This window comes from Bison bison, unplaced genomic scaffold (genome assembly GCF_000754665.1).
Source record: "Bison bison bison isolate TAMUID 2011002044 unplaced genomic scaffold, Bison_UMD1.0 scf7180017864078, whole genome shotgun sequence".
In the NCBI taxonomy this organism is placed as follows: domain Eukaryota; kingdom Metazoa; phylum Chordata; class Mammalia; order Artiodactyla; family Bovidae; genus Bison; species Bison bison.
The window spans coordinates 207774-220538 of NW_011494650.1; the positions used below are offsets into that span (position 1 = coordinate 207774).

Below are 12765 nucleotides of genomic sequence, written 5' to 3' on the forward strand. Positions count from 1 at the left end.
GGGACGTGCGGGCAGGGCCTTGGGCCTCGTCCCCCTTACAGTGGGGCTGAGAAGAGGCCTCCTGGTCAGTCAGCTTGCTTGCAGGTGGGCAGGCGGTCACCTCAGAGGAGCTTTGGCAGGAGGGCCTTCAGATGCCCGTGGAGCCAGCTTCCAGCCCGTCCCCTCACAGCACTGCAGAGGCTGGGGCCCCTGTCCTCAGTCAGAGACCAGGAGACTCTTGGTGGAACCAGAGGAAGAAACGTCTGGTTGTGTTTGAGGTGCTGCTGCACGCACTACGCCAGCCTGCGCAGAGCGGAGAAGAGCCGTGCCGGGCGTCCTGGGAACCCACATGGCCTTACCAGGTGCAGGTGCAACGCTGTCTTCAGTCGGAGTTGGGTTTCTGTCACTTACAACCAAAAAATGTCCTAAGACCAGAAACTATTTCCAGAGCAGAGCCTGTAAAGAAATTTGGCGATCAAGCTTCCAGGAGCGGCACAGCTGGCAGGGCTCCCATCTGTGGCCTTTCCCTGTCCTCATTTGCAGACAGACAGTGACCAGAAGCCAGAGTGGGAGCCTCGTGTAGACACTGGGAGGAGGAGGGGAGGGAGCTGAGCACTTGGGAGAAGAAGTTGGGGTGGGGCTGGCAGAGCTGAGAGGGGGGACAGGGCTGTGGCAGCCACGAGGGCCCACGAGCAGCACAGACACAGGGCGGCTGCTGCACGGAGGACCACGGCCCTGGGACAGCTGCTCTGGCTGGAGAGAACGGCCGCACAGAGACGAGCAGATGGAAGATGGTCAGAGACGTGCGGGGTGGGGAGCTGTGGTTGGTGCTGGAGTCTGGAGAAGAGGCTGTCCAGGGAGGACAAGAGATGCCCTGGGTTGGAGGGCTGGCTTGCATATTGAGAGTCGGGTTTGGGAAGAACTGGGTATGAAATGAACAGCACGGCCCAAGCCGTGGTGCCCAGACAGAACCCTCTGCTCTAGAGGGAGGGCCGTGGGCAGTGGTGGGCAGGGCCTGGGGGTGCCCTTGGGAGGAGGGTCCTGGAGTTGGAGTGTCTGCAGCAATGGTACTCTGCAGGGGATCTTTGTCTCCCCATCTTTCTTACTCGTGTGTCATTATATCAACATGGACTTAGGGACATTTACTTTATACTTCGCATTACAATTTAGTATGGCTTTTTTTTTTTTCCTCAAAATGTTCCAGCTTTGGTCACTGGAAGCTCTTTATTTGGCACTGCTGTCCCTTTGACAGGCCCCTTCACTGTCGGGCTGTGTTTTTGTCTTAAGTCTTCATAACCTTCTGACTACAGGACTCTCCCTCCAGGGTCATCGTGTCTGTCTGCTTTCCACAGTCTCTGAAGATTCTGGGCGTGAATGTAGGAGCTGCTCTGCCTGTTGCTGCTCTTAGGCCCTCTCGTGTGTTTGTGTGAACTGACCTGTGTACACACGCATGTATGTGCAGATCCCCACATTACAGTAAAGGGGGGCGGGCGCCTGCCCAGGACTCCACCTCCAGTCCACCACCTTGTGGGTTGTGGATGCCTCACTCGCTGGTTCCTGACTGTCCACTGCTGCTGCTCCCCACTCCCTCAGATGTCTCCCTGAAGTGGGAGGCATGTGAACGGAAAGGTGTGAAAGCAATGGCGTGGAACCCAGAGAGCTTTTGTAAACCAAGACATGCGCAATGGCGGCCCGAGGTGCTGGTGACTCCAGGTCAGGCTTCTGTCTTTCATCCCTGGGAGCTACACCCACGCACCGCTGGGGATGGTGAGCAGGTCCGGGTGGCCGAAGTGGGCCCCTGTGCTGAGGCTGGGCCTCAGGCCCCCAGTGGGAGGGCTCCCCTGCGCCCGCAGCCCCAACGCTCGCGCCCGCTGCGGGTCTTCTGCATCTCAGCCACTCGGGTGGGCGCGCCAGTGTCCTAGGGTGCTTTTAGTTAGAATTTCCCAATGATGAAAGAGGTGGCGCACAGTTCTCTCTGCGTTTACTGGATATTTTTTTTAAAGTGTGTTTTCAAGTCTTTTGTCTTTTTTTCTGTCGAGTATTAGATTTTTCTTATTTATTTCTAGGAACCTTATATGAGTTCTGGAAATAGTCCTTTGTTAGGTCAGATAGGTACACACGCATATGTAATGCATTATACATATTCTGTGCAGCAAATACCTCCCACCCAGGGTTTGTGTTTTTACTTGTAATAGGAAAAAAAATGTTAATTTTTAAAGATTTTATTGAATTAAAGCTGATTTACAATGTGTTAATTTCTAATGTATGGTGCAGCAATTCAGTATACATATATATGTTCTTTTTCCTATTCTTCCCCATTATGGTTTATCACAGGATCTTGAATTCAGTTCCCTGTGCTATACAGTAGGAGTTTATCCATCCTATATATAGTTTGTATCTGCTAATCTCAAATTCCCTATCCTTCCCTCCCCCACACCTCCCTTTGCCAATACAAGTTCCTTCTTTTTGTCTGTGAGTCTGTTTCATAGACAAGGTCATTTGTGTTATAGTTTATATTTCACGTAAAAGTGATATCATATGGGATTTGTCATTCTCCTTCTGAGTTCCTTCCCTTAGTATGATATCTCCAGGTCCATCCACGTTGCTGCAGATGGTATCATTTCACTGTTTTTTTATGCCTGAGTAATATCCATGATGGTAAAGATTTATAAACAGAGGTTCTGAGGTTGTAGTCCAATTTTTAATGCTTCTTTTGTCGTGAGTGGTTTTGTGTCTGATTAAGTGTACCTACTCCAAGACCACAAAGGTTTTCTTCTACATTTTCTCTAAAAGTCTTATTGTTTCACTTTATTTATTTTTGGCTGCGGGGGGCGGTCTTCATTGCCATGCGCAGGCTTCCCTAGTTGCCGCGTGCGTGCTCAGTTGCCCCGAGGTGTGTGCGGTCTTAGTTCCCTGACCGGGCATGGAACCCGTGTCCCCTGCACTGGAAGGCAGGTTCTTAACCACTGGACCACCAGGGAAGTCACTGTATTGTTGTGTCTTTAATGTTTGGAGCAGTGGTTTACCTAGAATTGAGTTTGATGTATCGGATGAGGCAGGGGTCGAGGTTCATTGTTTCCCATGTGTAAATTGTGCCATTGCAGCACCGTTTGGGAACAGCCCCTCGGTTGTAGATCCCGGCCCTGTGTGTGTGTAGACCACCCTCAAGTGCTGCTCAACCTCTTACTGTGGACACCCACCTGGAAGCACCAGTGGGTGGTGCTGTTCCTGTTCAAAGGCAAGGACCCTGCTCTTGGAGGAGCAGGCAGCTTGCCCAGAACCAGCTGGCGAGGGGTCTGAATGCCCTCCCCAGGAGCCAGATTCCACCTGGGTTCAGGTTGGGCACTGCATTCTCACCAGCGACCTGGGCCATGAAAAGGGCTGGGCTGGCTGTTACTGGTGCCCCAAACCCCAAGGCATAACACTGTGGCTTCTGCTGTCTTGTAGGGCGATGCCTTCCTGACTGATGCTGGAGGGCGTCCTGATGACCGGCTGACGGCCGTCCGTCTGGCTCCTGAAGAAGAGGCTGCCATGTCCCAGGCGCAGGACTACGAGTGTGAGAGCCAGCATGCCGGCCTGCTGGAGTCCCGGGTGTCAGGGTCCAGCACGAGGTGAGGAGGCTGACCTGCGGGACCAGAGGAGCCGGAGCCTTTTGCTCAGCTCGGCAGTAGGCACGTGGGGCTGGCCCGCTCCCTGTCCCTCGGCCACTGCACTGCAGGCCGGGGAGGGCCTCTCCGTGGGCAGTGGATGCCCTGCCAGCCCTCAGCTGGACCCTGCCCCTTAGGCCTTCTCTCAGCATCCATGCCGAGGCAGGCAGCTGCAGATGGTCACTTTCGTTTGTGTGATTTATGGCATAACTTGGGAATAATTCCACAAGTTGCCCAAAGAAGAAGAGTGCAGTGTACGTTGGGGCCCTTTACCCGGATTCACGCTCTGGCAGCTGTGTGGTCACTGCTCCCCCAACCCTGCTCTGGGCCACTGGGGGGTGGGGCCTGTCTCCCAGCACAGGGGGCGCCATGTGGCTTGAGGCTCCGGTCTCTTGCGCCGCTGTTTGCCTTTGGCCCCTGGTTCCCTGCCTCCTTCTTGACATTTCCGGCCCCTCCAGTGCCACTCACCCTGTGGCCGCTGCACGTCCCCTGGAACATCTCCACTTCCTGTCTCTGCCTTTTGTGACATCGACATGTTTTCAGTGGACAGATTGAGCCCTTGGTATGGTCTGTCGGAGGGTTTCTGAGTGGACTGTGCCCCTCTGCAGGGTCACAGCCACCTGCCACCCCTGCTCTCAGGACAGTGGCTGTTTTTCCTGCCCCTGCGCGCCTCACCAGCTCTGGGGCTTCGACCCTTTCTGGGCCTTCCTGGGGTGGGTGTGGAGCTGTCCAGCCTCCCAGCCACAGCACCCAGCCTACCCCAGGGGGCCAGTGCCCAGCGTCTTGTATTCACTTGAACCTCTCTGTGTGGAATCACGAGTTCTGTTGTTTTATGTGGTTTGTCGTTTATTCCGCACTTTGGATCCTGTCACAGGGCCCCGTGTCACAGGCGACGTGTTTGGCTACACTTGCCTCCCTTTCTGCTGGTAGATTGCCCGTGACACACTTGGCACCCATTAGGCTCTTCTGGAAGTGAGTCTTTGAACAGGTCACTGTCTGAAGTGAAAGTCTGCAGGACTTGGAGAACAGAGAGGCGGTTGTCCACGCAGCCCCTGGGCGCTGGGGAGAGGCCGCGGCCGGTCATACCCAGAGACCGCCGCCATCTTGAGTCTTCCTCCCACATCATGCCAGATACTGTCGCCAGATGAATCTCCCTCAGACTCGACAGCTTCCACAGTGTGGCTCGGCCACGGTCGTCCGTCCGTCACCCGCAGGTTCTGACCCTTCTCAGCCACATGCCCTGCTGCTTCCACTGACTGGTGCTTGGTGTGGGCGACACTGCCCCCAGGGACAGGCATGTCTGCTTGGTCCACTGGGGGTCTGCACAGGGCCTGCCTTCCCCCCGGGCCGTGGGGTCTGCTGCGGCCCACCTTACTCCTGACCCTCACCAGACTCCGGGTTCCAGCATATTCTCTGCCCCCTGGGTCTCTGGGGGTCTTCATTAAAAGTGCTGTGGGGGGCACCCAGAACGTTCTTCTGAGAAAATGGGGTCCTGCCCGCATGCACACAGCAGTGTGCTGAAAAGGAACCAGCTTCTTTTCTTCAGAGAGAATTACCACCAGTAAATTCATTTGAAAGTGTATTTAGAGCTATAAAAGGAGTTGTTACTGCTTCCCTGGGGCTCACAGTGTTCAGTCCAGTACTTTCTGAGCACCTCTGCTGGGCCGGGCCTTCCTTGGGCACCTCCACCCTTTGTCCTGGCTGATCCCACGCCGCAGCTCAAGGGGCAAGCAGGCCATCAGCTGAGGGCGATCACAGAATTCAGAGCTTCCCTTTTCACAGGAGCGAGGTCTCCAGGCTCTTTTGTCCCTGTGAGGAGTGCCCTCGGGCAGTGCCTTCTGGCTGCCAAGCATGGGGGCTGTGTCCTCAGGCCGAGAGTGGACGGTGCCCGCTGAGTTGTGTTGGGGGGATCTCCATCCTGGGGGGACAGGGGGCACGAGGCTTCCCAGTTAAAAGTGTCAGGTTCCCAAGTTTAGAAGTTTGCTCTGTCCTCTCTGTGAAGAACGGCCAGCCAGCAGGCAAGAGCGGACGAGTCGGGCCTCACACCCCCGCTGGGCAGGGTGATGGCAGTGGAGGTTGGGCCTGCGAGGGGCCTCCCGGGACACGGATGACAGTGGGCACACGTGAGGCCTCCTGCCCACTTTCCGCAGGCGCTGGCCTTGCAGGGTCACTAGAGATCAGAGGCCACGAGAGACCTGTGGGGCCCAGAGATGCTGCAACCTACGGGCGCTGCTGCGGGGCTGCCCCGCCCTCTGCGTCAAGGACACCCTCTCACGGCCCTGTCCCTCTAGCCATCCGATCCCACAATGCCTACCCAGCCCTGCCCCACCTTCTGCAGAATGGCGGGGTAGGCAGTGGTCCCACGCTTGCAAGCACAGAGCCCCAGCGCCTTGCCCCACCGGGCTGCCTAGTATGACCATGCTGCAGGGGTTGCTGCCCAGACATGGCCAAGCCCCTCAGGCTGCTCCCTCCTGCGTTCCCTCCTCCAGTCCTCAGGGCTCTCCCTCTCTACTGCTCCCTCATCTCCTGCCCCCTTTTGGCTCCACACCCTCCAGCTGCTGTACCCTGCCCACTCGGCCAGCCTACCTTTGCTCTGAGAGCTTCTAGAAGACACTGTGCATCCAAAAGATGCCCCCAAACCTGCAGGGCTGCTGCGGGGCATGTGTGTGTGTGTGGTGGGGGCTCATATGGGTGTGAGAGTGTGTGTGTGTGAGTGTGTGTGTGTGGTGGGGGCTCATCTGGGTGTGAGAGAGTGTGTGTGTGAGTGGGGGCTCATATCTGGGTGTGAGTGTGTGTGTGTGGGGGGGGGTTCATACCTGAGTGTGTGAGTGTGTGTGTGTGAGTGTGTGTGTGTGTGGTGCAGGCTCATCGCCCTGCAGGGTTGTGCCTTCTCCTTCCTGCCCTGAGTACATCTGGCCTCAAAGGGCAGGATGAGGTTCTTAGAGAAGATTGTCAGCACTGTCTCCTCAGTCCTCTGCTAAAGCCCACCTGTGCTCCCGCCTGGAAAGTTGGGCTTGCAGCAGAGAGTAAGGAGACGGGTGCTCCCCTTCTCTGCAGGTCCTGGAAGCTTCTGACCATCCCAGTGCTGGTGAGGACCAGGGCCATCACAGAAGTGGTATTTAAAGGATTGTTATTTGTGTAGAAACTTGGAAGCAGAGTAAAATATGCTATCTACCTATCAGCTGGAGCACACTGTGATATCAAACACATTGGCATTCAAATTGCCTTATTCTGAATAGTTTTAATTTACACTTTTTTTTTTAAGGACCTTAGCTGGATGACAGGCTTGTCCTCGGGGCAGGGTGTGTTTGGGGGGCTTCTAGGGGAACCAGCTCTGCTTTTGACTGGGACAGTACAGCGATGTTGGCATCCCCTCCTGCTGCGGGTGACGGGTGGCGCTGGCAGCCAGTGGTGGCTGCTGCTAAGAGCAGCCAAGCATCCGGGAGGGACGTGATGCGGTCTGGGAGGACGGTGAGCAGTACCCGTGGCCCAGCCCCCTGTGGACAGGGAGCCAGAACCCAGGGCAGCCCTGACGTGGGGCCGGGCTGAAGACCCCGCCACCCAGGGCTGGGCCCTGATGAGCGTTTAGAAAATCGGGAGTGGATGGAATTTAGGTAAGCTTTGGCTTTACTCTGTATGTGAGGAGATTTCTTGCTTTTGAGGCTGGCAGACAGGAGGAAGGTCTGGTGCTGGATACGCCAGTCCGCGGCCGTGGGGCCCAGAGCATGTGGCCTGACGGGCGGGATCCTTGGTCTCGGGATGGGTGGGGTCCCCCAGCCCTGCCTAATGCTGCCCTCTCCCCAAGGCTGGAGTGGGTGGAGATCATCGAGCCACGCACGCGCGAGCGCATGTACGCCAACCTGGTCACCGGCGAGTGCGTGTGGGACCCGCCGGCTGGCGTGCGCATCAAGCGGACCAGCGAGAACCAGTGGTGGGAGCTCTTCGACCCCAACACATCGCGCTTCTACTACTACAACGCCAGCACCCAGCGCACCGTGTGGCACCGGCCTCAGGACTGCGACATCATCCCCCTGGCCAAGCTACAGACCCTGAAGCAGAACACGGAGTCGCCGCGCGCCTCGGCGGAGAACAGCCCCGGGCGGGGCAGCAGCGTCAGCCGCGATGGCAGCACCAGCTCGTCCCTGGAACCCGAGCTGGACTCCGGCGACAGGGCGCCAGAGCCTGTGGGCCGCGCGAGCCGGCAGGCCACGCCAGGGATGGTGAAGGACGAGAGCGGCAGGGGAGGCAGGCCCCTGCACCCTGCCGCATCTAGGGGACCACCCGCTCTCTTGTGCCCACCGGGGCAGAGCTGGCCAAGGCGCTCTGGGCCCTGCTGGGGCTGGAGTTTCTCTGGCTAATCGTGAAATTATTTGGTTCTCTCCACTGTGGGACGTGCTTCTGGGATGGGAGCACCCCAGAGCTGGCCCCCAGAGCTCCTGTGATGGAGGGGTGCCCTCCCCAGGTCCACCTGCCTATTGTTCTCTGGACGCAGATCCATGGGGGTCCATCGGCTGGCCCCACCTAACTCTAGGCCTCCCTGCCCGAGCTTGACTGACCTCGCCAGCACTGAGGGCGAGAGGTGAGGGCATCACCCCTGTTTTGCAGAGGAAGGTCTGAGGCGGTCGGCAGTGGGGCAGAGCACTGTCCTGGGTGCCCCCAGGGTGTCGACTTGTCCAGCAGCCACTGTGGCTGTTTTCCCTCCTGGTCTTGCAGACAGTGAGGCCATGGACACCTGGGCTCCCACCCCCTGCTGCTTGTGCACCCCAAGTGCCCATATGGCAGAGCCTGAACCCCAGGGAGCTGTTCCCCAGGGCCAGCACTCAAGGGTCCCAGTCCAGAAGAAGTGGCTGGAGGGCATGTGACCTGGATAAACCCTGACAGGCTGGAAGTTACCAGAAAGAAGCCAGGGAGGAGCAGGAATGGGACATGGGCCTTGGAGACCAGGCAGGCTGGGTTTCACCCGGGGACAGTGGAAGTTACAAAGTAGTCGAAAGCCGACTTAGGCTGTGGGTCTGTTTGCTCCTGGGAGGATGACATGCCAGGCCGGGGGCGCAGTGCCTGTGATGAGGGTGTGCGGGAGCCTGGCATGCATAGGGCGGGGCTGTGGGCAGGGGCCTGGGCACGCAGGCCGGAGAAGCCTGAAAAGGTTGCTGGGAGTTGTCCTCATGAAGCAGAGCCTGGGATGGTCCCCAAGGAAAAAGCTAGTGAGTAAGGTTTAAAGACAGCCCTGCATCCCTCTGGTGTTCCGGCAAGCTCAGACCGGTGCCGCCGCCTGTCCAGCAAATGTGACAGCCTCTGGGCCCAGGTCACCCACGGCATTGCTGGTGGCGATTGCTGGCTCTTCGTTGCAGGCCGGTGAGGGGCTGGACTCTTCTTAGGTTCTGTTGGCAGACGTCCTGTGGGCAGGGGTGTCCTCTTCCCAAAAGTGTCCAGGGTGTGGTATGGTGACTCGGATCATGGTGTTACCTTCGGATCGGCCTCCCACGAGGAGCTAGTTGGAGGTGGATTAGAATTGTGTTTAAACTGTGGGGCAGGTTGGGGACTAGGCACCTTGCTTGTGTCATTTTTTCCCATTCATGAAGGTAGTACATTTTATACATTTTCCCCCAAAGAACTTGCATTTTTTAAAGGTTTATTTTTAGATACCATATAAAGTCATATTGTATGATCATTACTGGTATTCAGGTACTACTTTTTAAAAATTAATTTTATGTATTTAATTCATCTTTGACATCGCTGCACAGGCTTTTCTCTCGTTCCGGTGAGCGGGGACCACTGTCTGGTTGTGATGCGCAGGCTTGTCACTGCACGGCTTCTCTTGTGGGCATGGGCTCTGGCGCGCGGGCTTTGGTAGTCGTGGAGCACGGGCTCAGTGGTTGCAGTCCCCGGCTCTAGAGCACGGGCTCAGTGGTTGTGGCGCAAGGGCTTAGTTGCCCCGTGGCACGTGGGGTCTTCTCAGGCCAGGGATCGAACCCATGTGTCCTGTGTTAGCAGGCAGATTCTTTAGCACTGAGCCACCAAGGAAGGCCCCAGATGGTATATTTATACGTCACTCCTGTTTTCACACTTGTTGAGCTCTAATTACAAAGTCGAGCACACTGTCTCCAGAGTTGCCTGTGATTCTGCCAGCTGTCCCAAGCTGGCCGGTTCTCCCCGAGGAGGTGGGGCCAGGGAGGCAGGCAGGCCGATGGCCCCGCGACCCTGTGGTTTGGGCTGGGACGTCCCTTTCTCTTACTAGCTTCCCAGCATGAGTGGATGGGGAATCCTATCCAGTATGTTTCTTTGTCTTGTGGGTTGAATTTGCCCCGTCCTGTTCTCAGCACCTGTGAATGTGACCTTCTGGAGACACAGGGCTGTTGTGGATGCCGTTGGTTAAGCTGAGATGGGCCCTCCTGCAGTGGGCAGGGCTCTGACCCCTCAGGACTGTTGTCCTTGCAAGAATACGGAGACGCACAGGACAACACCCTGCTGGCCGAGGCAGACAATTTCTCTTCTCTGTTAGCTCTAGGATTCTCTGTGTGTTTGTTAGGTCAGATCTGTTCATTGTATCAGTTGAGTTCTTTACTAAGTTTTGGTCTGCCGAGACACGTGGATTCTGGGAGGTGAGTCCCGCTGGGTGGTGGGAGTGGTCTGTCCCTTCTTCCTGTCTCCTGCTGCTGCTGCCCTTCTGCATGGAAGCTGTGGGTCGGCTCCAGGGAGGTTTGCAGTCAGGTATTCCCAGCACGTTTCCCTGTGTTGTATCGCTGATGCTTTCTGCCTTGACTTGTGCTTTGGAACCAGGGTCAGCCACTTTCCCATGGTTTGTATTTGCCCCTGAACAGCCATCCTCACGTGTATTAGGTGTGTTCCTCCTCAGGGACCTCTAGGGTCTGGTCACCTTCACCTGTTCTAATACTTGGCCTTAGTGTGGTGGGATGGTTGTGGGGTGCTTTGTGGGGACCCCTGATGCAGCAGAGGATGTGGTGTCACCTCAGCAACTCCAGGTTAGGCCCTTCCCGCCCCTTCCTCCTGTGCGTTCCCATGTGCTCCACACATGCATTGCTGCCCAGTGTGTTCCTGGGTGCCCCTCCAGGATGCTGCATTCACCCCACAGCCTGGGGAAGCCTGCACCCCTGCTGTGCACCTGGGGCCCATTGGGGGCCTGGGGCAAGTGCTGGGCAGGCAGAGCCTCAGGGGTGTGAGGCAGCTGCTTCTGCAGACCTGCTTCTGCAGACTTGGTCCTGCTCAGTGTGTGGGTGGCTTCACCCCACAGACCCGCCCCCCCATGCCTGCTGATGGGTCCCTAGAGCCCTTGATTTTGATGCAAGCAAGTTTATTGTAATTTTCACCTTGTTTGTGTTTAATGTTTTGTTTAAAAAGTTCTTTCGGGCCTTGGACCAAAGGTATTTGCTTACGTGTCTTGTGTTAACTGTGGTTTTTGCACGTTGTGGCCTGCATCCGCCCACACCACGTGCTGCCCTGTACCCTGGCCGCGCTGTCCGTGTGCTCTCAGGGGCCATCACCTCTCAAGCCTCAGTGCTGGGAAACATTCCTGTCTCCCTTTGTATTTACAACCATCTTAGCTAATTGTGGGCATTCCTTCTACCATTCAAGGCCTGGAGTTCAAGCTCCTCAGAAAACCCAGGTGGCTTTGCATGCTTAATAGACTAGTTCAGTGTGAACATAATGTTGGTTTGCACTGAGACACCAGAACATTCACGTGACTGGCTGTATTGCGCTGTTCTGGAACCAGTAGTGGAGCTCAGAAAGCGTGTCTCCTGTGTGGGAATGGGGATCTTGCCTCTTGTTCCAATTTCGGCAGTATGAGAAGGAGATGCTGAAGAAGCTTTATGCTGCTTGTGACTCAGACATCCATTGTCATCAAAATGACTGTTGCAGTCTCAGTGTCTCATATAAGCACTGTTTGCCTTATAATTTTAGGTTGAATTCATTGAGAAACATTGTCAAATCTAAAAAAACCCCTCACATTCAATGTTTGATGATAGTAGTTGAGAAGAATCTTTTCTCAAAGAAAAAATTTCAGTCTAGGCCATGAGTTTTTTAAACATTGCAGCAAAGCTTTCTGTATCCAAGCTTTTAAACTGCTGTGTGGTGGGTCAGATTGGGATACTTCCCTTCTGTTCCTGACACAAACCTGTGGGACCATTGACGACCGAGTCCAGGAGGGCAGAGGATGCTGGCGGCCTGTGCGGCTGCCTCACAGCTCACGACGGGCTGCTGAGCTCCTGTCTGCTGCTGGGGCTCACCGTGCCCCCTCAGCGCCAGCCTGCGCCCTGTGCTGGCCCCCAGCGCATGTTTTAAGCATGGTCAGTCGTGACAATCTCAGCTGCACTGCAGGCTGGACTGAATAGTGTTTCCTCAGTTTTTTGGTAGTGATTTCACCTGTAGGCGTTCTGCAGAGGTGACGCGTGGAGGCCAGTTCCCCAGTCCTGTCGCACTCAGCTGCGACCCCTTAGTGCAGCAACAGCCTGGAGTAGCGCCAGGAGCCCCGGCACCCCCGGGGCCCCGCTGCCGAGCGCTCTCACTGTCCTTCCCTCTCCCCAGCACTGTTCGTGCCTCAAGGCTGCTGGTCTAAAGCAAGCCTGTTTCCTCTGGACACGTGCCTTCAGCTGCCGTTGTCGGCGTAGTTTGATACTTGTCCTCCGTGAACAGCGTGGTTGCTCTCCCTGCTGGGCTAACAGATGAGCTGCTGGGAAGCACATGTGGTGTGAAGGTCCCTTCCGTTTTCATTAAAGTAATTCTGCTGCGACGAGATTCCCGTCTTGGGCTCTGACCGCTGTGCACCTTGCAACCCTCCAGTGGGGCCGTGTGTCTGCCTGGCCCAGCGGCACAGAGCCTGCACGCCGGCAAAGGCAGAGCTGTCCAGGCCCCCATCTGTGGCCGGCAGATCGGCCGTGTGGGGGCACTCAGGCTGCTGAGTTGTGGCCGCACCCGGGACCTGTGGTGTGCTGAGTGGTGTGGCCACACAGGACTGTGTTCCCATGATGTGCTCCTGACAGACACTGGAATTTGAATTGCATGTAAAAAATTCATTGCCCACTTGCTGTACAAAACCAGGCACTGGAGCTGAATGAGGCCCACTGGCTGTAGTCAGCTGCCCTCCAGCCTGAAGTGGAGTGCAGGCGCCCCACCATGGGCA

The 12765-nt window shown here is 56.4% G+C and overlaps 1 protein-coding gene across 2 annotated transcripts in view; it reads left to right on the top strand.

Moving 5' to 3' along the window:
- The window catches only part of ARHGAP39 (Rho GTPase activating protein 39), a 57803-nt gene that overhangs the window by 15230 nt on the left and 29808 nt on the right, over window positions 1-12765 (top strand). Inside the window, exons 2-3 of one of the 2 annotated variants that reach the window (XM_010837565.1) lie at window positions 3427-3590; window positions 7432-7866. In XM_010837565.1, the coding sequence (XP_010835867.1) occupies window positions 3511-3590; window positions 7432-7866 (515 nt within the window). In that variant the 5' untranslated portion in view covers window positions 3427-3510. Of the gene's footprint in view, window positions 1-2944; window positions 3591-7431; window positions 7867-12765 lie in introns of those variants that run through there. The other variant, XM_010837564.1, reaches the window with a different exon arrangement.